The sequence below is a fragment of the Lissotriton helveticus genome, chromosome 2_1 (assembly GCF_964261635.1).
Source record: "Lissotriton helveticus chromosome 2_1, aLisHel1.1, whole genome shotgun sequence".
NCBI classification, from domain to species: domain Eukaryota; kingdom Metazoa; phylum Chordata; class Amphibia; order Caudata; family Salamandridae; genus Lissotriton; species Lissotriton helveticus.
In genome coordinates this window covers 158,803,662-158,828,259 of record NC_136059.1, presented here as the reverse complement: position 1 = coordinate 158,828,259, position 24,598 = coordinate 158,803,662, and the positions used below count along the sequence as shown (strand labels likewise).

Genomic DNA, 24,598 nt, shown 5'->3' with positions numbered 1-24,598 from the left:
CCAGCCGGATATCCCAGCACAGCAGCTGGAGAAGTCTCAACAATACCAACTCGGGGAGACGACACCGCGTCACAAAATGGCTGAACAACCATGGCGGCGATCCGCAACTCCAAGTCCCGGCAGTGCAAGGACAGGTCGATCCGCAGAGCACCCAGGGCGAACAAGACAGTACTCCGTGTAGGGGCCGCCCGAATCAAACGAGGTCTGGGGAGAGCAAATGCAGCAACGTCCCTGTCTCCAGGAGGAAGACACTCCGAGGGGCCATCCGCCATCTTGTGCATATCGCCCGCCGCCATTGTCGCATCCGCCGCCAAGCCCACCAGGAGTGCCGGAGGCCCCAGGACACACAGCCGATCCGCGGCGGATGGCGCTCGGCGGAGAAAGGAGAGTCACCAGAAGAACGGGCGTGCTCCCCACAACACTCGGGGGAGCCCTGCACCGGATCCCAGGCAGGACAATCAACAGGAGTGGTCTTCTCACCCGAGGGGTGCCGGACAACGCGGCTTCTCTTCTTCGGGCCGGCAGGCAATCAGGCATGCGGGGTGGCCCACCATCGGGGGTGGGTCCGCTTCGGCGCTTCCGGCTCGCGGCTCTCAGGCTCCCACCATCGGGTCTCTTCAGCGGTTCCGGGCCGCCGGCACTCCGAACACCTCCGGGCAGACACAGCACTCGAGGCCCCGGCGTCAGGGCCGGGAAGGCCAGCAAGGTTACAAGGGCAGAACGCAGAAACCACTGCACGCCAGAGCCCCGGAAAAAGACGGTAAGTGAAGGCTCTTCCCAGGTAACCAAATTCGGAACACCCCGATCAGGATTAAAGACAGGATAGGCGGCGGGGAGGAAGGGATCTCGGAGCGAGGCGTTTATGCGACTGTTCCGATCGCCATCTTGGCTCCTCCCCCAATCCTACGTTATTAATGACGGATAAGGCTGAGACTACAACCAATGACTCTGTGTCGCCTCTCCAATTGACCCTATTGGCTCTAATCGAACGATTGTTAAACTCTGCATTATCACCTCTGGCCACTAAAATCAACGACCTGGGGGACAGGTTGTCCAGTATCGAAAAAACAGTAAAAAGGATTTATCCAGTACCTGAAAACACTGCTATACCTACATGTCCTACTTTCTCTACTAACCTCGAAAAGGCTAAGCCCGTTGCAAGCAGGAAAACTCAAACTATTGATTCCCCTCGTACCACACCCACTCCAAGTGGCCGCAATGTTACTTCTAATCCTGTATATGTCCCTCACACAACTCCCAGAATTATTCAAGAAAGAAGGCATCAAATTAATGTACCCCCTGAAGCCGCCCCATACGTGACGGTTCTCTCTGGGGTCCCTGCACTTAAACGGGGCAAATTGGAAACACACCAGGACCTGCTGAACAAAGCCATTTTTTGGCTCCAAAATAATAGACCGTTACCACCTACTCTAGATGGCGGAATTTTGAGCGTGAGGAGGGTGGGGTGGCTAGGCATGTTGCCTAAAGATATTCCGGGGGATTTGATATTAATTAAATTCAAACACAGGAACATTGCCCCTTATTTACGATCTGCTCAGCCCAAAATTGGAGATGGTCCCATCTGTATTTGGGATTTGCATGACTTTTATCCTAGCCCCCAACCACTGAATTATAATACCTGGTGAAAGGGGACTATGTGCACTTTGCGTTATTACTCTGATTAGTTGACTCGTTTTTAGTTTGTTTTAAATAGATGGTTTTCTTTTAACTTTGTAATGAATTGTCGAGTTATTTATGTACGTATGTATTTCTCTTTGTTGCTTTTATGGTTTTAAACTTAAAAACCGAATAAAGCTTATTTGAATTTGAATATATATGTACATACAAGCCATTGAAGGGGAAAGCTGGGTTTACCATGTGCTGTGAGTACACATTGGACTGGCAGGGGCGTACCTATCAATAAGGTAGCGGGTGCAGTAGCACCGGGGACCCGCTGCACCCGAATTATAAACACTTTATTGAGGGCCCCGCTGCACCCGAAGTATAACAGCTTATTTAGTGCTAAAGCAGTAATTGAGGCCCTTGTTCCTCTCTTGCGCCAAGGCCCCTGATACCCTTGCTACGTCACCACGGAGTTGGGAGGGCTGTGACGGGTACAAGAAGTAGGTTTGTATATGTAGGCCACTGGGGGTAGGTGTACAGTGTATGTGTAAAATCTGTCCGTTTTACAGTGTGCAAAGCATGTACATGTCAGCTGCAAGAGTCACCGATTTCTGAGTATACATAGGCGCTCTTAGAGTTGCTGAGTTTGGTGTATACGTAGGGGTTGTTAGGTTTAGAGTGTGCTGTGCAGTATATCCACAAGTTAGCTGCCAGAGGTACTGGGTTCAGTGTATACATGTGGTCACTTTGTGCAGTGTCTATCGAGAACTGTCAGGCTTCATTTTGCTTTTCTGATAGATCAACGGCATTAAAGGCGCCGCACATCAGCTGTCGCCGTGTCTCTAAGTGCGAGTATAAGACAACAGTGACGTCATGTTTTTATTAGGAAACTTCAGTTGTATATAATGTTTTCTAGATTATATATAAAGTGACAAATGGTTATAACACTTTTTTAATTATAACTTATAACTTTTAAACATGCTGCGCAACATTCACAATGATCTGCAACACAGAATAAAAACGTTAACAAAGCCAATAGCTCTCTCTAACACTTATAATTCCCCAAAGGCGAGACCTATTGGTTATGCCAATGCTTGTTTTGAATACTTGTTCACATTGGTAGTAGGGTGTGCCATTTAAAGTATTCTTTCAGATCTTTAGGTGTCCGTGTAATACTACAAAGCACAATCTAGTTGAAATGTAAGCCAGGAAAGCTGGTGAGGCTATCACAGTGAGAAGATGATTGTTGATTTTGGCTGTTTATGGTGGAATTGAAATGTATATTTGATTGTTACCCATTTCCTTTCAACGCACAGCTTGTTGAACACACGCATCCACCGATCTCAAGGGCCCCATCTCTTGACCTGCCCACGTGCACACTTTTTATTCCAGTTTATTCCTCTTAGCCAATACAAAAACTATCAGTCTCATAGAACTGGGGACTGCTCTTCACGTTTACATGCCAAGGTTCAGTATGGTCTTGTGTGCGCCAGGGCTTTCCTGGTAATACATTCATGTTACATACAAGTCAGGCCTGATTATATGCTAGCATGAAAGCACTAACTCTTCAGAGTGTGTTTGTGTGTCTGTCTCAGGTCTAGAAAACGAATATCTTGAATTGGTAATGTTACAGTGTGTACGATTGCCATAAGTTGACATTAGTTATGCTAACAAAACAGAAAACTGCCTTTTTCTCCAAATAGTTGGATGACTGCTGCAATGATTAGAGTTTCAGGGCCATCCGGCCTCACAAAAATCAGGTTTGGAAGAAAATAAAATGGCAACATTTGTCTACCTTCTGTGTACTACTGCAAAATAAGTTTTGCTACTTTTCCAGAATAAAAAGAGTAGCTGCACAGTGTTGGAAAGTGGATTATAAGTAGTGGTAAAATGTTTCTACCACTGGCAATAAGGCCACTAACACAGTCTAGGGCTCAGAATAGGTCTCAGGAAATGATTCCCATGCTCAACCCTTGGTAGCTTGGCTGCGAGCAGGCAGGCTTGACTTCAGAGACAGGTATGTAAAGCATTTAAAAGCACTAATTCAGTAAATGATTAAGACACAACAGACAATAAAAATCCAACACCAATTTATACAAATAGGAAATATTTTTATCTTTAAAATGACACCTAAACGAAAAAATCCAATGTAGGAAACTAGAGATATGAATTTTAAAGATTTAGCACTATATAGCACATTGAAACCAATAGCGCCTGTTGGGACATCTGGTCGTGGTAGACACGGTCAAAGTCAAAAGTTTCAGGCCAACTGTGATGGAGCCCTGCGCGGCTACCCCTTGCATTAGGCCTCGGTCAAAGTTTTACCTTCGGACTTAGAAACTTTTCTATAGGTTTTTCTGCCAGGGTCCCTTGATACTCTTCACTAGTCCGGATTCGGTGAGGGTTCACTGGCTTGCTTTCTAGGGAGCTCCCGGTCAAACTCTGGAAGTCGGACCTCTGGAGCTTTTCAGCAGGACGAACCAGCAGGTTAGGCCTGCCCGCGGTTGGAGGTCGCTGGCTTGGCTCTCGTGGTTGAGTTGATCCTCTTATTGAGCTTTTTACAGAGTTGTTCCAAAGTTCTCCAAACTTCTGGAACTTCTTACTGAAGTTCCTCTGGGAGTCCCGAAGTGTCCAAAACACAATCCAAGATTGTCCTTGAAAATGTGGGACTTCAGTTCCCACAATCCACTTGGACAAAACCCTTACAAATCCACTGGGCACACTTCATGCTGGGGATTCTTAGTGGTGATGGTCCAGGTGAGCTCTGTTAACCTGTAGCTTACATGGTGTCCACTCTTTATTCCTCTTGAAGCCATTTTGTTTTTAAAAGACCTCAGGCTGTCAGCAGTGCACACGTGCACGTGCAGAAAGGGCCACTGGCCTCTAACCTGCCATGCCCTATTATATACTTGGGGCTTAAAGGTAGTTTTAATCCCCTCCCCTATTATGTACTAGGGACTTATAGGGTAGGTCATGCCAACACCTAATCTGTGTGTGTATTTTCACCATAGTATTGGCCCTGGGCCTCGTTAGACAGAGCTTAGGGACAGTCGGAGTCAGTTATCAACAGCACGAGTCAGCAATAAATGGGGGGGTGCCCAAGGTACCGGGTGACTTTGCAACACACAGGAGTTTGTTACCCCTCCTCTCTTCGCATCATTAGAGAGGTTATAAAGCATATAGAAGGTTTGGGTGGGGCAGACACAGGGTCAGATTGCTAGACGAACATGATGATGTACTGCTATATGACTGCAAACTTGTTGATCTATGAGCAGCTCAGACGTTATTCCTGTACTGTTACTTCTGATTGTTATGGTGTCTTATCAAGTTTATGAACTTTAAGTGCAAAAGGTGGAGCACGGAACAGGTTCTGCAGAGGCCTTGTGAGATGTGTTTAATCAGAGCCTGACATACGTTTGTGTCTCATCAAATGTCTTTTCATATCGTCAGCCTTTGTGATTCCTTCTGGAGGCGAGTTTGTACCATGTGACAGTTATATGTTATCACTTGCATGAGCCATAAGATATCAGTGTGTGATTGGTCGTGGTCTCGCTCAACAAGACGCGTCATTGATGTGTGACTTCTCCAAGCGTATGACAAACTCTGCATTCTGTCTTATTTCAGACTCAAGATGATGGCGATCCAGCCAAACCACCATGGTTTAAAGGAGGGTGAGTAGTTCATGATGATTTGTCCTGTGATTCAATGCATGCTTTGTAGTTTCTCATTGTTTTGTGAAGAGACATTGACATTTTGTGAAGTGCTTGCACTGTTTGTGAATATGTATCAACATATCTTGCAACTTTTTTTTACATGGAGCTGAATGCACATGTTGTAGTCTCCAGATGATTGACCCTCTCATTCACAGTCACCGCCAACTGCTTGCTTTTTTAAGCTAAAATCTGACCTACTAACTCCAAACAAGTTAATCATCGAATGTGCCCAACACTAGCTCCATCATCTACATAAGGTTAACTGTCTTTGAAATCAATCTACACATCATTCATGGTAACACATATAAATTCCCCCACTCTACATAACATTTACTTCCACTACATGTATTAGTATGCTCAGACAAACACACTATTGTCTTAGTACTAACAGATGTGATAAAGGCCTCCTGCCATTCCTATTTAGAAAATGTCATACTACCTCCCCTCCTTTAATCGGCATGCTAGGCGTTAACCAAGCAAATTTCAGACCAATTTCCTCGATTCCATACAGTGCTAATTTATCCGAAAAGGGGATTACATATAAGCTACAAGCACACTCAGAATTGGTAAAACTATTGTATGAGACCAAAACAGGTTTGACACCCCAGGTGAGTAAGGAGGTTGTTGAGGCATCTATGGTAAATGGTCTGAGAATGACTGTGGATGAGGTGCTATGTCAGTTCATCAATATTATTAGATCTGTTTGCTGTGTTTAATGTGCTGACCCCTCTTTTCTTAATGAACACCTGGTGTGTGAACATATTCAGGGTCTCAGTGGTTACTGGAATCCCCTAACTTGAACTTTCAGGGCAGCGAAGTTGACCACTCCAAAGTTTCCTCAGTGCTGTGGTGTGGGTTTAGGGACTCGGCATTCAGTATGTTTCTAGAAACAATTGATAACTCATGCCAGCCAGTGCTTGATTTTATGAGAAAAACAGTAGTTTAATACTATACACTCACTAGAAACATACTGCATGTGAGATTTGTTAGGGGTTCTTTGGAGAAACAGTACCTTACATGATCTGGGGATAGTCTCGTAAGGCAATGTGCATTGACCTTTGGAGGAAATCTCAGTGTAGACTACTGGAGGTACATCTTGTGGACTTGCTCTTCCCCTATTCGCCAAACAGATGCACTCTTCACACCTGTGTAGTGCCACATTTCTTTTATGTCCTTTACGGCGACGTTGTGCAGTGGATCTGAGCAGGTATGTCCTGTGTGTGTTGCTGGAACTAGGCTCACTTCCGACCTTGTGGGGTGCCTGGCCTGCCCGTGAGGGTGATGTGGCCCTTTCTCGGACCCAGGTGACTGAAAAACTTCATCTGATGAGTGCCACTTGTCATAGTATCTGGTATATCATGCTATTACCAGAATAAGTCTGTTTGAGTTGGGGGGCGTGGCTTAGCGTCCGGCAAGATGGCCGCACTTTAGTGTAGCTCTGCCGGCCGCGAAATAAATCCTTAATCAATCCTCCTCCAACCGGGCCATCTGCACTTTCATTTTGCCCAGGAGCCTGACATACGTTTGTGTCTCATCAAATGTCGCCACTGAGAGGTATCCGGCTCTGGGTCCCTTGTGCGGCGGAGTGCCTGATTACGCGAGCGCACATCTAGCAGCAGTGCGGGCCGCACTTTAATGGCGGCCGCGAGCATCGGCAAGAGCTGAGTCGGAGCAGCCGGGAGACGCCAGCGTCCAGCCTACATAATGCCGCATTGCTGAACAGATCGGAGGTGCTGTGGCAGATGACGGAGTGAAGCGCCGGTGCCCTGCTGAACCTGAAGTGAGTCCTCTCCCAGCGGGCGGCCACTGAAACACCCATGCTGCGACCCGGGGAAGGCAGCCAGGAGAGGCCCCAGCTTCAAAAGTGGAGGTAGGACGCGGGCATAGTCGGCGACGCGGGAAGCGACGGCGGGAGGCTTTTCCTTTCCCTGACTGTCACTCCTGCCCCCACATCAACTGCTCCACGAACAGTGCGACCCTGACTGAGTGCTCACACCAGGGTGTATGGTACTCGCTTCTTTGCCGCGCACACCCGATAACACATGAGAGGCGGATTCGCGCCTGCCATATCTCTGAAGTGGACATTGGCTAATGGCGGCGTAGGAGGCATATTTGGAGTGAGCTTCTTCTCCACACATCCTCGCTCGCTGTGCTTCCTCCACATTGAGCATTGGGACAATTGCTACGAGACAGTGTATGCGGTGTGCGCTATGCGCCAGATGTGGGGCGCTGGTATCTTGTGTTAACTGTGGATCAGCTGGCATTGTCGTGCCATTTTGTCACGCTGCGGACCCGTACTGTGGGAATTGTGGACCTAACTCCGCTCAGCCGCTGGAGGTTCATCCTTGCCAGTGCTCAAACATACCTGCCTGGGGCGGGCCATGATATTACTCCTTCTTCCCAGTAGCTAGTCAATATGGGAAAACCAGACAAGTCCCAACCCCGATTAACTTTTGAGCTGCGCAAGGGCGCCAAGACATCACAAAATGCAATGTCTAACTCTGAGCTGGATGCGGCCGCTCCGACGCCCTCAACGCTGGAGAAGTCTTTAGCGGCCATACAAGCCAGCCTACAGACCATAGACGGCAAAATAGAGGCGTTAAATGGGAGGATGGACCACTTCTCCTCCAAACTCGACAAGCAGGCCGCGAGACTGGGGGAAGCGGAGCAGCGAATTTCAGACGCTGAGGATGGGTTGCAGCAGGTCACCTCCAAGACGTCGGACATATCCAAGCTATTGGCCATGATACAGGCCAAGAATGAGGACATAGAAGCGCGCTCACGGCGCAATAACATGCGCATTCTGGGCCTTCCAGAGTCCACAAATGTTGGAAGAGTTGAAGATTACGTGGAGACACTCTTGCGTGAGATTTGTGGAGCGGATAACCTGTCGGTCATGTTCGCGGTGGAGCGAGCACACCGCTCTCTTGCAGCACGTCCCCCGCCTGGAGCCCCGTCAAGGCCAATTATTGCACGACTTCTAAACTTCAGGGACCGCGACACGATCCTGCGCGTTACACGCCAAAAAGGCACCATCAACTACCAAGGTAACGTGCTCACAATTTTCCGGGATTTCACCGCTGCTGTCCAAGCGGCCAGGAAAGAATTTTTGGGAGTGAAGAAACTGCTGATGCAAGAACACGTCCCATACGCCATGCTTTATCCAGCACGACTGCGCATTGGAGAAGCAGAGGGCGCGGAGATATTTATCAACTCTAAGCTGGCGATGGACCATGCAAAATCGCTCCGCCGTCGCAAAAGCTCCCCAACGCACCTATCGGATGTGGATGACTGAGGCCCCTGACGGAGATGCTGCTGTAATTGTGTTCTAACTCTTTCTCTGCCCTCTTTACTGTTAGCCTGTGTTACACCACTTATATTTGTGCTGACTGAGAAATGGTTGTTATAGTTCTCTGATTTTCAGGCTCCAACTGCATATGGATCTGGGGGCGGGAGATTTTCAGTTCTTCTCTATGGGGTGGCTAAGGTTCTGACCGATTAATATATCATACACCACGCTGTGGATCCCTACTTCTGGGTAACACTGTCATTACCTCCTAGCTGTTCGGACTTAAGTGAAGGGAGCACATTATTTTTCTATCTGACCTGTTAATGTATCATGATCTCGGCGCTGGACTCCTACCCATTCTCTACTGTTCTTATATGATGGGCTCAGGTTGGAGGTTAAAATGCTGACTTTTGCGGCCCCTCCCTGTAAGATAGGGAGGAATACTACGCTGCTACGTTCCCCCATGGGTGTTCCTCACTCTCTGTATTTTTTCATTTTACTGTGTTTGGGCACTGACCAGTGGTCTCAGGACTGGTTGTTTTTTCCTGTGCTGTTGGCGTGGGGTGTTAGAATATGGAGGGACGGAACCTTTGGCAAATTGGGGCAGCTGAAGTGGGTGGGGGGTGGGAGGGTATGATTAATTTTTCAATGCCGCTATCGCTCTGCTTGTTGCATTAGCGACAAGAGACTTTTCCAGCATTGTGCCACGTACATATCTGCTTACAGATCATTACTATTCCGAGATTGTTTACTGCATATGTGTAGTAGTGTAATTAAATGTATATCTTGGAACATCCGAGGTTTGAACACACCGAAGAAAACACGGCAGGTCCTTGCATACCTAGACAGGCATAATATAGGCATTGCCCTGTTACAGGAGACTCATCTCAGCAAACACTCAGAGGGTAAAGATGGAAGATGGGCTGCTTTTAAACTAGGTGCATCGTATTCATCATATGCCGGGGGGGTGCTTATTCCTATTAAGAAGGGGGTACCTTTTCAGGCCATTTATACCAAAGTGGATGCTGAGGGCCGATGGGCCGCAGTGCAGGGTAAGCTTGGAATGTGACTAGTTACCATTGTGAATATGTACGGTCCTGTAGTAGATGATGCCACTCCCTTTCACCACCTGCTAGACGTTTTGCGTGCATGGCCTGAATCCGTCATACTGTGGGGCGGTGACCTTAATACTCCTTTAAACCCAGTACTTGACAAATCAGACCCAATTGGTGCCTGTATGGTCAAAGTGGTTCATTGCATTCGAGGGGCGATGGAGGAACTGGGGCTGGTGGACTCATGGAGACTAAGGCACAGGGACGTACTGGTTGGCACACATATAACGCCGGCATTTAACAGCTGGTCCCGCCTGGATTATTGGCTCCTTAGCGAAACCGCTGACTCATGGGTGACAAAGGCAGACATTCTACCTCGGACCCTCTTGGATCACAGCCCCGTAACAATTGAACTCACGATGCCCGACTCTCCACATCGGCCCTTCACGTGGCGATTCAGGGCAACATCGCTACTTGATCCAGTATTCGCTGACACTATAAGGTCCAATATTGTGCAATTTTTTGATTTAAACACGGGCTCAGTGAGCAGTCAGGCCACACTGTGGGAGGCCTTTAAGGCAACGATCCAAGGGGTCTGTATCGGAACATCAGCAGGGATACTTAGAGATCTTCGGGGAAGATTGTCCACATTGGAAGGCCAACTAAGGGATTCAGAGGCACTTTATAATCAGGACCCCAGTGCAGACAAACTTGCCCAGATTCTGGAGCCGACTGAGGAATATAACACTCTAGCGGAGACTGAAATCAAATATTTGTCCAAACGCCATGTTGCTCGTGCCTACGGGGAGGGTGGTAGACCGGGTAAGGTCCTAGCAGACAAATTACAGCGAAGGTCGGCATATTCCCCCATAGATCACATTGTGGACAGCACCGGCACATCGCACCATACTCATGAGGCCATTGTAGAGCAGTTCAAGCAGTTCTATGAGTCACTATACTCCACCAGAGGGAGCATAGAGGAGGACGCCATGTCAAACTACCTCCAGGACACGGCCATTGGGTGGTTATCGGATGGCCACAGAAAATATCTCGAGATGCCCATAGATGACAAGGATATCAGAGAGGCAATACTGTCTCTACCTAATAATAAGGCTACAGGGCCTGACGGCCTGACTGCGGAATTTTATAAACATTATGTATATATTCTCGTGCCGCATCTATTAGAACTATATGCTGAGGCTCATGACGCTGGCTACCTTCCCCCCCACTCTACGCCAAACCGTTATAATTACCCTTTTAAAGCGTGATAAACCCCAGGAGAGCTGTGACTCATACCGCCCTCTTTCGTTAATAAACCTAGATGCCAAAATCCTTGCGGAAGTGTTGGCCACCCGGTTGCAGCCCCTAATGCCCCTTCTGGTGCTCCCCGACCAGTCGGGGTTTATTCCCGAGCGCTCCACTTCCCTCACCCCCCGCATTCTGTTCGCCATGCTTCATGTGTTGGATCCTGATTTACCTGCGGTCGCCGTGTTACTTGACGCCTTTGATTCCATAGAACGGCGCTGGCTCTTCATGCTGCGTCGTATGGGCTTTCCCCCAGTATATATTAGGTGGGTACAAATATTATACACGGATGTCTCGGCGAGAGTGAGGGGTGGCGGGGTCACCTCTGATTCCTTTCCTGTGCAGAGAGGCACCCAGCAGGGTTGCCCCTTGTCCCCTCTCCTCTTCGCTCTCATCCTAGAACCCTTAACATGCAGAATTAGACAGGGGCACAGAGCAGTAGCCCTGTCCTTTCATAACCGACCCGTAGCGATCTCTATCTATGCAGACAACATGGTTCTTTATGCCCGTGAGCCCAATCTGTATCTCTCCCCGATGATTCGTGAGTATATCAAATTCGGTCTCTTCTCAGGCCTCCAAATCAATTGGGAAAAATCCACTATCATCCCCCTGACACAGACCACCTCCTCCCCCACAGCTAGAGTATCCTCTTCTGGGGTCGGCTGAACCAGTGAAGTACCTTGGGGTATGGGTTCATCGAGACCCGGGGGTAGTCGTTAGAGAAAATTACGGCCAGGCTTACACCGCACTCTCAGAACAGGTTGACAGATGGATAGGAATGCCTTTTTCCCTCTCTGACCGTATAGCTCTAATTAAAATGATCATCCTGCCGAGGTTTTTGTACTTATTCTGCAATGTCCCCATCTGACTAACGCAGCATTTTTTTAAACAACTTCGTACACAGCGGTTGAGACTTGTGTGGGGGAATAAACAGCCTAGGATCAGCTGGCATACCCTGACGCAAACATTTGATAGAGGAGGTTTTCAGGCTCCTGATTTTTATGTATATTACTTGTGCAGTCAAGCGCAGTATGCCTACTTTTGGTTTAAACCACATGATGTTTTGCCTCATGTGGCAGTGGAGGAAGGTGATGCACATCGCGTGCCACTCAGGGGAATTCTCACTCATGTCCAGCGTCACACGCCCAAATGTGAGATTAAAACTATTGACGTTACGGTGCACGCCTGGCAAGAGATTGGGAGGAAAACCAACAGCCTTCCCTTATATGCACCTGCCATGCCATTGCACGGTAACAACGCCCTTTCAATAGGGCAGGAACGAGGCCCTCTACTGACACTTAGTGAGTTGGGCATAACGCAACTGGGAGACCTCTATATAGATGGGACATATGCCACTGATGACGACTTCGCGTATGTGAAACACCCCACGCCACTGTTCCACTTTACCAGATTTCGCTTGCGTCAAGCGATGAAAGCTCACTAGCACTACATTCCCCATCGAACCACATGTGTCTCGGGCACTACAGCTGGTGATAACTGCTCTCAATAGGTAGAAACTGATTTCCAAATTATACAAAGCTATACAAACAGACACCGACAGGCCCTGATAAAAGACTGTCCTGCTGGAACTCGACCCTGGCCACTCCGATCACTGAGGCTGTATGGGTACAAATCTGTACACTGACTGGTAGATTGACATCTAACAACAATCTCCGCATCATTAACATTAACTACACACATCAGGTTTATCACTCCCCTCTAAAATTGCACAAACAAGGTCTCTGCGACTCAGCTAGTTGTCGGAGGTGTGGATATTTTGAAGCAGACTTCTTGCATTTAGCATGGCACTGTGGAGCTGTTCACAGGTACTGGGAAGAAGTCAATGCATTGTTGTACAAGATGACGGGTCAGGCTATACTATTGGAATGTCTACTTACCTATACCCCCCAATGTAAGTCTCTAATGGGTCGTTTTGTGAGGGTGGCCTTGCTGTTGGCCAAAAGACGCATTCTGTTCACATGGGACTGTAAGTTAAAATCTAATATACATTTGTGGCTCAAAGATATGGCCTACTGCCAAGAACAATTAGAACTGTATGCCGAAGAATTACCATCAACGTCCAAACCCAGAGACATTTGGGGCCCTTTCAGGGAATATCTGTGGTCTCAAATGGAGCAAACCTCAGACTAATCATACAACATGCTACTATTGCAGTCTTATCAAGCAACCTTTACTTCGCCGGTCTGGCTTTGTGTACGTGGCTTTCTATTGAATTATTGTCAATATCTGTTCGATATGCGGCTAGAGTTTGTTATGTTGAGCAAACTAGTTCTGCTCTCTTGAAAAGAACTCATTGCACTGTACCGCTGTATTATGAATGTACCATGTGCTTTCTGAGTAATGCTTCCAATAAACAAAGTTTAAAAAATAAAAATAAAAAAAATGTCTGTTTGAGTAGCTCTGGGGGTGGCGGAGATCACAGTCACAGAGGTCTTGCTTCTGAGGGTTTCCACAGACCCATTCTCAAACAACTCCTCCCAAACAAACGGGTGTCCACCCTGGGTCTCAGCATTGACACTCCTCCTGACGATCTTGGGCTTCATTTGTCATTTGGAGTTTTTCTGGTTAGTCTGACTGCTTCTGTTGCTTGTGGTCTTTATAGTGCTTTATCTGTTTTTTGCCTTGGACCGGCTGAGTGGAATTCATCCTGATCGAATTTGAGGACACCCTTAGCTACAGGTGTCAATGCCTCTTCTAGTAGGAGACCTCTCCGGGCCTCTGGACCTTCCTTGCGGAACCTCAGTGCTGGTTTTGTCCTGTGTTGCTGTAGTAGTTGCTCAAGTCGGCAGAGAGCCCCACAGCCCACATTCTTCTGAGCAGCGTCTTCTTCATGCATGGGCTCCTTCAAAACCCCCACTGCGTAGCCAGTCAGCTCTCACTTTCAAAGTAAAGCTAGGTTTTTAGTCTCTTCCCAGGTTATTAGTCTCGAACCTAGCAAGGGTTGGGTCATCATCCCGTCCCTGGCATGCAGCAAAATAAAAAAAGATAGTCCTTAATTTGGGACCCTAGGCTTCTGGTCGGGAAATCTTGGCACTCTACTCTGGCTAGAAGTTTGCTTCATCTTTATATTTATCTTGATGTATATTTAAGATAAACAATGTTTGTGTATTGCTGCAGTTCCATTCAGTGGCAGGTTCTGGGATGTTGATTACTTTGGTCATTTTTACTCAGATTGGTCGAGCCATGACCTTTGTTACAAGTCAGAGCTGGGAGTCTTCCCTCAGTATCAAGGAAAACCAGAGCAACCAGGAGAGTGAGACTGTCCCATTTACCTTCCTGTCAACCTATGGAGGATAGCCTCTTCCAAACACAGTGGACCTAGCTTCAAAGGGACACTCTGTCCCACTTACCTTCCTGTCGACCTTTGGAGGATAGCCTCTTCCAAACAGTGGACCTAGCTTCAAAGGGACACTCTGTCCCATTTACCTTCCTGTCAACCTGTGGAGGATAGCCTCTTCCAAACACAATGGACCTAGCTTCAAAGGGACACTCTGTCCCATTTACCTTACTGTCGACCTGTGGAGGATCATCTCTTCCAAACACAATGGACCTAGCTTCAAAGGGACACTGTCCCATTTACCTTCCTGTCGGCCTGTGGAGGATAGTGTCTTCCAAACACAGTGGACCTAGCTTCAAAGGGACACTCTGTTCCATTTGCCGTCCTATCAACCTCTGGAGGATAGTCTCTTCCAAACTCAATGGACCTAGCTTCCAAGGGACACTCTGTCCCATTTACCTTCCTGCCGACCTGTGGAGGATCGTCTCTTCCAAACACAATGGACTTAGCTTCAAAGGGACTCCCTACAGGGCCAGACTGCCCATAGCGGGCACCGGGCAATCCCCGGGTGCACCGCACGGGTGGGGGCAGCTTTTGGGCTCCTGGGGGCTATTTTTGTTACAGGGCCGTTTTTGCAGCAAAATCGGCCCTGTACCAAAATCGGCCGAAAACCAGCCCGGCAAAGAGCTCGGCGGCACCTCCAACCCCCGAGCGGGGAGGGGGGGGGAGGCCAGCTAAGCACTTTGCCAGGGCCGGTTGAGGTTCCCAGTCCGGCCCTGACACCCTGTCCCATTTATCTTCCTGTCGACCTGTGGAGGATAGTCCCTTCCAAAGACAGTGCACCTAGCTTCAAAGGGACACACTGTCCCATTTGCCTTCCTGTCGACCTTTGGAGGATAGCCTCTTCCAAACACAATGGACCTAGCTTCAAAGGGACACACTGTCCCATTTGCCGTCCTGTCGACCTGTGGAGAATATAGCTTCAAAGGGACACTCTGTCCCATTTACCTTCCTATCAACCTGTGTAGGATAGTCTCTTCCAAACTCAATGGACCTAGCTTCAAAGGAACACACTTTCCCATTTACCTTCCTGCCGACCTTTGGAGGATCGTCTCTTCCAGGAGGATAGTCTCTTCCACACAATGGACCTAGCTTCAAAGGGACACTCTGTCCCATTTACCTTCCTGTCGACCTTTGGAGGATCATCTCTTCCAAACACAATGGACCTAGCTTCAAAGGGACACACTTTCCCATTTACCTCCCTGCCGACCTGTGGAGGATCATCTCTTCCAGGAGGATAGTCTCTTCCAAACACAATGGACCCAGCTTCAAAGGGACACACTGTCCCATTTACCTTCCTATCAACATGTGGAGGATAGTCTCATCCAAACTCAATGGACCTAGCTTCAAAGGGACACACTGTCCCATTTATCTTCCTGTCGACCTGTGGAGGATAGTCCCTTCCAAAGACAGTGCACCTAGCTTCAAAGGGGCACACTGTCCCATTTGCCTTCCTGTCAATCTGTGGAGGATAGCCTCTTCCAAACACAATGGACCTAGCTTCAAAGGGACACTCTGTCCCATTTACCTTCCTGTCGACCTGTGGAGGATAGCCTCTTCCAAACACAATGGACCTAGCTTCAAAGGGACACTCTGTCCCATTTACCTTACTGCCGACCTTTGGAGGATAGCCTCTTCCAAACACAATGGACCTAGCTTCAAAGGGACACACTGTCCCATTTGCCGTCCTGTCGACCTGTGGAGAATATAGCTTCAAAGGGACATACTTTCCCATTTACCTTCCTGCCGACCTTTGGAGGATCGTCTCTTCCAGGAGGATAGTCTCTTCCACACAATGGACCTAGCTTCAAAGGGACACACTGTCCCATTTACCTTCCTGTCGGCCTGTGGAGGATAGCCTCTTCCAAACACAGTGGACCTAGCTTCAAAGGGACACTCTGTCCCACTTACCTTCCTGTCGACTTTTGGAGGATAGCCTCTTCCAAACAGTGGACCTAGCTTCAAAGGGACACTCTGTCCCATTTACCTTCCTGTCAACCTGTGGAGGATAGCCTCTTCCAAACACAATGGACCTAGCTTCAAAGGGACACACTGTCCCATTTACCTTCCTGTCGACCTGTGGAGGATAGCCTCTTCCAAGCACAATGGACCTAGCTTCAAAGGGACACTCTGTCCCATTTACCTTACTGTCGACCTGTGGAGGATCATCTCTTCCAAACACAATGGACCTAGCTTCAAAGGGACACTGTCCCATTTACCTTCCTGTCGGCCTGTGGAGGATAGTGTCTTCCAAAAACAGTGGACCTAGCTTCAAAGGGACACTCTGTTCCATTTGCCGTCCTATCAACCTCTGGAGGATAGTCTCTTCCAAACTCAATGGACCTAGCTTCCAAGGGACACTCTGTCCCATTTACCTTCCTGCCGACCTGTGGAGGATCGTCTCTTCCAAACACAATGGACTTAGCTTCAAAGGGACTCCCTACAGGGCCAGACTGCCCATAGCGGGCACCGGGCAATCCCCGGGTGCACCGCACAGGTGGGGGCGGCTTTTGGGCTCCTGGGGGCTGTTTTTGTTACAGGGCCGTTTTTGCAGCAAAATCGGCCCTGTACCAAAATCGGCCGAAAACCAGCCCGGCAAAGAGCTCGGCGGCACCTCCAACCCCCGAGCGGGGAGGGTGGGGGAGGCCAGCTGAGCACTTTGCCAGGGCCGGTTGAGGTTCCCAGTCCGGCCCTGACACCCTGTCCCATTTATCTTCCTGTCGACCTGTGGAGGATAGTCCCTTCCAAAGACAGTGCACGTAGCTTCAAAGGGACACACTGTCCCATTTACCTTCCTGTCGACCTTTGGAGGATAGCCTCTTCCAAACACAATGGACCTAGCTTCAAAGGGACACACTGTCCCATTTGCCGTCCTGTCGACCTGTAGAGAATATAGCTTCAAAGGGACACTCTGTCCCATTTACCTTCCTATCAACCTGTGTAGGATAGTCTCTTCCAAACTCAATGGACCTAGCTTCAAAGGAACACACTTTCCCACTTACCTTCCTGCCGACCTTTGGAGGATCGTCTCTTCCAGGAGGATAGTCTCTTCCACACAATGGACCTAGCTTCAAAGGGACACTCTGTCCCATTTACCTTCCTGTCGACCTGTGGAGGATAGTCCCTTCCAAAGACAGTGCACCTAGCTTCAAAGGGATACACTGTCCCATTTACCTTCCTATCAACCTGTGGAGGATAGTCTCCTCCAAACTCAATGGACCTAGCTTCAAAGGGACACACTTTCCCATTTACCTCCCTGCCGACCTGTGGAGGATCGTCTCTTCCAGGAGGATAGTCTCTTCCAAACACAATGGACCCAGCTTCAAAGGGACACACTGTCCCATTTACCTTCCTATCAACATGTGGAGGATAGTCTCATCCAAACTCAATGGACCTAGCTTCAAAGGGACACACTGTCCCATTTATCTTCCTGTCGACCTGTGGAGGATAGTCCCTTCCAAAGACAGTGCACCTAGCTTCAAGGGGACACACTGTCCCATTTGCCTTCTTGTCAATCTGTGGAGGATAGCCTCTTCCAAACACAATGGACCTAGCTTCAAAGGGACACTCTGTCCCATTTACCTTCCTGTCGACCTGTGGAGGATAGCCTCTTCCAAACACAATGGACCTAGCTTCAAAGGGACACACTGTCCCATTTGCCGTCCTGTCGACCTGTGGAGAATATAGCTTCAAAGGGTCATACTTTCCCATTTACCTTCCTGCCGACCTTTGGAGGATCGTCTCTTCCAGGAGGATAGTCTCTTCCACACAATGGACCTAGGTTCAAAGGGACACACTGTCCCATTTACCTTCCTGTCGACCTGTGGAGGATAGTCTCTTCCAAACACAATGGACCTAGCTTCAAAGGGACACACTGTCCCATTTACCTTCCTGTCGACCAGTGGAGGATAGTCTCTTCCAAACACAATGGACCTAGCTTCAAAGGGACAATCTGTCTGCTTCCTTAACACCAATAGCTCTCCTCTTCTGACCTACTGAAAGGATCCCTGGAATGTACCTGGGAGGAGCCCTTCAGTATGCATTTGCTGCCTGGGCTCTCCCTTCAAGCCTACATCCTAGATACCAACAAGGTTTGCTCTGCACATGTATCCTCCACACAAGCAGCAAATGCACAAGCAACATCTGCATGCAAGTATGATGTACACAGATAATATCAACACTCTGCGTGGATGGGTGAAGATCCTGGTTATACGGTGCTGGCTCAACAATTTGCAAAACACAGGAGATGCTGGTAGACTGATCTCCCAAGCAGACAACAGAGAAAAAAGGTCTGTCCGGTTTTCTATTATCACATTGCGTCCACCATTGTCTGTTCTGTACAGCCCAGTAAAATAACAGTAATTGCTCTCTTTAGAAGGAACATATATATGGTATGCCCTCCCCTCCACAGAGCCCTGCTGCATATCTTACTTCATACCATGGATAGGTCTCAGCGACACATACATGATCGTGTTTGCTGAGGTAGGGGGTCAAAGACGCCACAGCTTACTATGGGGACTTAGAGGTTGAGGCACATACTCTCCAGCATCATGAAGTGAACCTATCTCTGTCCCATGACCTCAAAAGTTACTCGTTTCAGGGAGAGTCCATTCAGATTTCAGTTCATTATTAATGTGAGGACTTAAGTATTGCAACATGGATCTTTTAAATTAAATTTTACAACCAAATGTATTCAGGAAAATTGGTAGATCCCCTGGTGTTTCTGCTGTCCCCTCTCCTATTTAATCTTTACATGTTTTCTTTAGCTCATCTGATGGGTAGATATGACATCAAACTGTTTATGTATGCAAACGACGCACAGATCACATTTAATATTTAATAGGATCAACATAAGGCTAGCAATATCACACATGTAGTAAAAGAGGTACAGATCTGGAAGGCTGATAACGTTTTACAATTTTTTCCATCAAAAAGCACAATTATGCTCGCAAGCGATTACCTCAGCAGTGGGATCTTAATCTTTACTGTGCATAATCCAGGTACAATGTTGGAATCAAACCTTTCTTTTGATCAAAAGATGGCATCTGTAAATCCTGCTTTTTTTCTACGAAGAATCCTTCCAATGTTTGCCTTTCTAAATTTCCCTCAGAAGATCCTGACCAGTAGGGCCTTCGTTGCATCCAGAATGTACGCCATTTCACTGGGTAAAGAAGTAAAGCATATTTCTTGTCTGCAGCAAAACTTGCTCTAAAGCGGAGGGCATTCAGTCACATCAGTCGTGACTCGTGAGCTTCAGCAGTTGCACTTGCTCCTGGTTCAGAGGTGAATGCAAGTCAAGACCGATTAATAAATACCGGAAGCATTCATGGATATGTTCCTGCGTGTTTGGGTCAAAGCACCGTTTACTACTCCTGTACCCTGATATTATGTTCTTCCATCCTCCTCTTCTTGTAGTTCCAAAATTAAAAACAAACAAGTGTGGCGGCAAAAGCTTTTGGATATTTGGAGTGCAACTTTTGAGCTCCCTCTCTTTGGACATACATGCAGACATCCCTCCCCACTTTAAAAGGAAATTAAAATCCTGATTATTTTCCAAACTGAACTAGTAGGCCCTTTACTGTCCGTTTAGCATGTATTTCACAGCTGCTCTACCATCAAGGGTTTATTCGAGAGTGCCAAGAGTGAACATACATAAATAGTCTAAACAATAAATAATAATAAAGTACCTTGAGGACATTGTATTGTAAATATGTACTGAATACTCAATGGTGCTAACCCGTGCACTGGTTCTCGGTACATGGTCAGTCAAGTCCATGCTTTGACAGGAAAATAAATATACTGCTTGTTCATTTTATAAAGGAAGGCATAGCTCCGATTGTACCTTCAGCTGCAAGAGGGAAGCAGCATAATCTGTACTGTTATTTGTACGTGATTTATAGCTCATGGACCTTCTTGTTAATTAAGGAGCGCTGTACAACAAAAGGGCATTTCAATGGGCACTGAGGGCATGGCCATGGCAGCAAGAGGTTACACAAAGGGGTGTATGGCTGAGTAAGGATATGGACTAGGAGGAGGCAGGACGTGGGTTTTTGGTAGGAGTGTCACGGTGTACATGGGGGAAGAAAGTCGTTGACAGTGGATGTTGTCATGTAGAGACACAACTGCTTTAGCCAGATAATGAAATGAACGGATGTTGTCTTGGGATGTAGTAGGTGATCTATATGAAGCCTGAATGGTCAACCTATTTTCTATCTTTGAACAGTATGATGGCAAAGATAGTGTTTGACTTAAGCCTGGTAGGGCTGTGGCAACGGATGTAGGGTATGGACAGAGGGAAGCTACTGACATTATTAAGAAATAATTGCTACTCACCTTGAAAACGGGTAAGAGGCAAGAGACACGGATTTATCGGTTATTACAGAACATGACCAAACACACAATTAAATACTTTAAATCAAAATGGGCTAGAGACAAAGGCTAGAGACACATTGGGTGTTCATGTTTAATTACTTCACTAAAATGTTGAGAAAAGTCCTGCACGAGACATACATGACACCTAGTAGATTGGTAAGACATTTTCCCGCCAGACTGTGGCCTGTCTGAAATGCAGATTATGTGAAGCTGACCAGTGATAACTGATTCTGTAATGCAGTGAATAGTGTGCTCACAAAAGCTATGCGGAAGACTGGTCTGTTGAAGGCTGAGAATTGGCTGCTTAGAAGATGCTACGACCTAAAAAGAAAAAGATTAAAACATATTCATAGTCCAGGCCCTAGTATAGGCATAAATGGTACTTGGAAGTCAGATGGGGCTCCTGTGTTTGAGAATGGGGAAAAGCAGAACTGAAAATGGGCAGAACTTGAAAGTACGATGTTGCCGTTGAAAATGCAATCAGTAGAGGCAACTATAGTACAAGCTTGGGACGCACAGGTTACAGTTCATGTGAGAAATTGGGTTGTTGGTTGAGTGGGGGTTTAACAAAAGCAGTCCAGCGTTACTTGGAGACAAAAACAAATTCAGCAAAAAATAGTAGGGGTGAAGGCAAGCGGTTTGGGGGTGACCCTACAGAAAGGGCCATGTCCAACAGTTCAGTTAAAGAATTTAGAGGAAGATGGCGGACCCCACTGGGAAGGTTGATTGGTGATGCATGTGATGGAGTTTGAGAGTTTGGCACTAGCACATTGAAGTGGGAACATGATAGGAAGGACAACAGTAGTGAAGTGCGCTGTTTACCTAGGTAGCATTGCTTCAGATTTGTGGAGAATAGAGTGCGCATTGAAGAAAAAGGACCAATTAAGACCCTAGACTTAGGGCTGCTGCTTCCTTTTGTTTTTACATCTGTGCCATATTGAGCAGCACTTGGTGAACATTTGTAAATGAGCTGTAGGAACTGTGGCATTGGCCACAATAGACTACTTTCCATACAATTTTATCACTCATTTGTACATGTTGATTGTAAGCAACTTGCTTGTATAATGTAACGAAATGTGATAACCTAATAAAAATGGTTTATTTAAAGACAATTGAGATTGTCGCTTGAGTAGAGAGAGCAGGACAAGGAGAAAGGGTGGTACAATCTGGGGCAACGTGGTTTCACTTTGAGCTGGCCTGATCAGGTGGCTAGCATACATTTGGTCTTCATGCTTGCTAAGGGCTAATCATAGAGAACTATAATCTACATTAGTTATAGCACCAAGGCCCACCTCACAAGGTGGTTTCTGAATATATTGACCAGCAATGTTATCAAACACTTCATTTGTCTAGCAGCCAAGGCAAGGGCAGCCAGACTGGTACTCACCTCAATGTCAGAAGGCTTCTATTTACACCAAAGTCTTTCTAATCTTCTACAATTTATAGAGTATAGTGCTACCACTGGTGTGGACAAGGAAGCACTGTCTAGTATCTGTAATATTTATGGCCACCCTGCCTCGTATGCGTGGTTGGCAGGGTACATGATCATGATGTAAAGAGTTGAGTGTTGTAAGTGAAGGTGGAAGGTTGCTTCAGTTGTAATGCTGCAGACCTGGCGCTGCAACTGCACTTGTTAGTGATGCGAAAGAGAAAGATAGATGGGAACTCATTTGTGGGTACTTACTATTTTTAAATAAGCTCTCGGTCAGAGCATTTGTTCTTGAGTGTGTTGGAGCCTTTGCTGCCACATAGTTTTGGTCCAGAGTTGGAGGGTCAGTGCTGGGAGAATCATAGTTGCCTAAGCTCAAGAAGGCCATCAGCTAAACATCTTACCACCACACCCATGCCCCAATCAGATTATTTGCATTCAGTAGCCTAAATGTAATATTAACAATCAGTTCCAAACACTTCTGTAAATAGTATTTCATTAGCGAAGAATCTCATTGCCTCCAGCAAGCATCCTTACACACTTTGTCCTTCAGATGATTCCATGCGGGTCAAAAGATTCTGGTTAGCCAAGTGGGATGTATTTAGAACAACTCCTAAAAGGGGTGTCCATTTCTATGAGCTTGGCTACTCAGGTGGCTTTGAAGCCACCTCTATGAACTGTGGCCAAGGCACCTAAGAAGTCAAAAATGGCTAACGTGCCATCCCCCCCATTTGTTTAGGCCATCTTTTTTGGCCTTTTCAAAGGTGATCACAGCGCTGCCCATGGAGTAGACTCAGACACCTGCCAGGGAATTAAAAGGGGAGAGTATTATCCATGTGGCGAAGAAGTTCAATGTAAATGTTTCAGAGGAACCATACTGTTAACACCTCTTGAGGCGCAAACATTCCCTGTTGGAAGATTTTTGGTTCAGATTATGATGAATTGGAGGATAAGCCTATGTCCACAGGAGGATGACTCAGAAACTGATCATCTCCTGCGTCCTTACAATAGTGATTCTTGCATTTAGTTGGACTTAAAAATGACATTGGCCTACATACTTCACCAGAAGGGGACAATTCCTACTACTATGGCTGTGCCTCAATGGAAGTATCCTCTTTCACAATAGTTATTTGAAAAGCAGTACAGGCCTTGGAACTGACTTGCTTTCTGTGGAAGTGATTTCTAACATGCTGACGGAAATATTGTTATCCTCCACAAGATCTGTGGAGCCTTTGCTTCAGTTTACTGAGGCTCTCAAAGGCCCTATAATGACTGCTTGGATGGAACTGTTTTCTGGCCTGGCAGTCCACAGGCAGATTGCTAGATCCATAGGTCTTCTCTGGATGACCTGCACTTTTTGCACTCCCCTCACCACCGAGAGTCTAGTTTCGAAATGGAATTCAACCGTTTTAAGTGCATCTCCCCCGAATAAGTAATCAAAATATTTTGATGCCTGGGGTCACAAAGTTTTTGCCTCCAGTAAAGTAGCTTTCCGCACAACTAATGTCACCTGCCTTTTAGGCCGATACTTCTATGGAATATGAGAAGTGGTGAAACCTATATTTTCAGCCTTCCAGAACATATAAAGAGTCAATTATCTGACCTGGTGAGTAAAGGTCGGGGTGTATCACAACAGATCGTGAAGTCTGGCTTTGACTCTGCTGTCAGTCAGTCAGTCTGTAGGTAATGATGTCTTGCAATGTCGACAGGCTTAGATGCGTTCTAGTGGATTTTTAAGGGTAGTCCAGATTTGGCTCCTGGACATGCATTTACAGAGAGTGGCTGCATGGAGAGCAGGCTAAATACTACTTGGAATGTTTCAAGAATTCCAGTTCGCATATTATTTTTGGCCTCCCTAGAACAGCAGTTTCATCGATACTAATGGAATTTTCAAGGTTATTTTACCGTTTTGCAGTCCCGACAACAACAGTTGTGACAACTTGTTCAAACACCAAAGCATTTTGAGGCCGGAATGTATATTGGAGGCATCAACAGCATCCTTTGTCATCTGCGCCATCAAAACCCCTCTTAGAACACCATCCTTAGGTGGGAGTCTCTCCCATATTTTGAGTAAATAATAATCCACATTTGTAAAGCACACAATCACCCGTTAGGGTCTCTAGGCGCTGGGGGCCGTCGGGAAGATTAAGCAAGCTATTGCCCAGAGTCACATGGTGCTGGGCTAACCTGCCGCCGGAGCCGGGGATCGAACAGTGATCCCCAGATTCCAGCGTCAGTCGCCCTGGCCGCGGCGCCACACCTCTTCCACTGAGAGGTAATCATGAGAGATCACTGGGTAATCCAATTGATTGTTGGAACTACTCCTTTTTCTTCCTATCCTATCCAACAGAACATATGCCTGAGTGTGTTACCGGCTAATGCTTCAGGTTTTGGCTTCAGAAGTGCTGTCTTTGTCATTCTGGCAAAATGGACTATAGAATTGGTGTCTACAGAAGA

General features: G+C 47.1%; 1 protein-coding gene across 7 annotated transcripts in view; it reads left to right on the top strand.

Moving 5' to 3' along the window:
* UNC13B (unc-13 homolog B) overlaps positions 1-24,598 on the top strand; it is a 3,555,093-nt gene that overhangs the window by 1,877,622 nt on the left and 1,652,873 nt on the right. For all 7 annotated transcript variants that reach the window (XM_078674667.1, XM_078674666.1, XM_078674664.1 and 4 more), the window contains one exon: positions 5,248-5,294. In XM_078674667.1, coding sequence (XP_078530793.1) covers positions 5,248-5,294 — 47 coding nt within the window. The remainder of the gene's footprint in view (positions 1-5,247; positions 5,295-24,598) is intronic.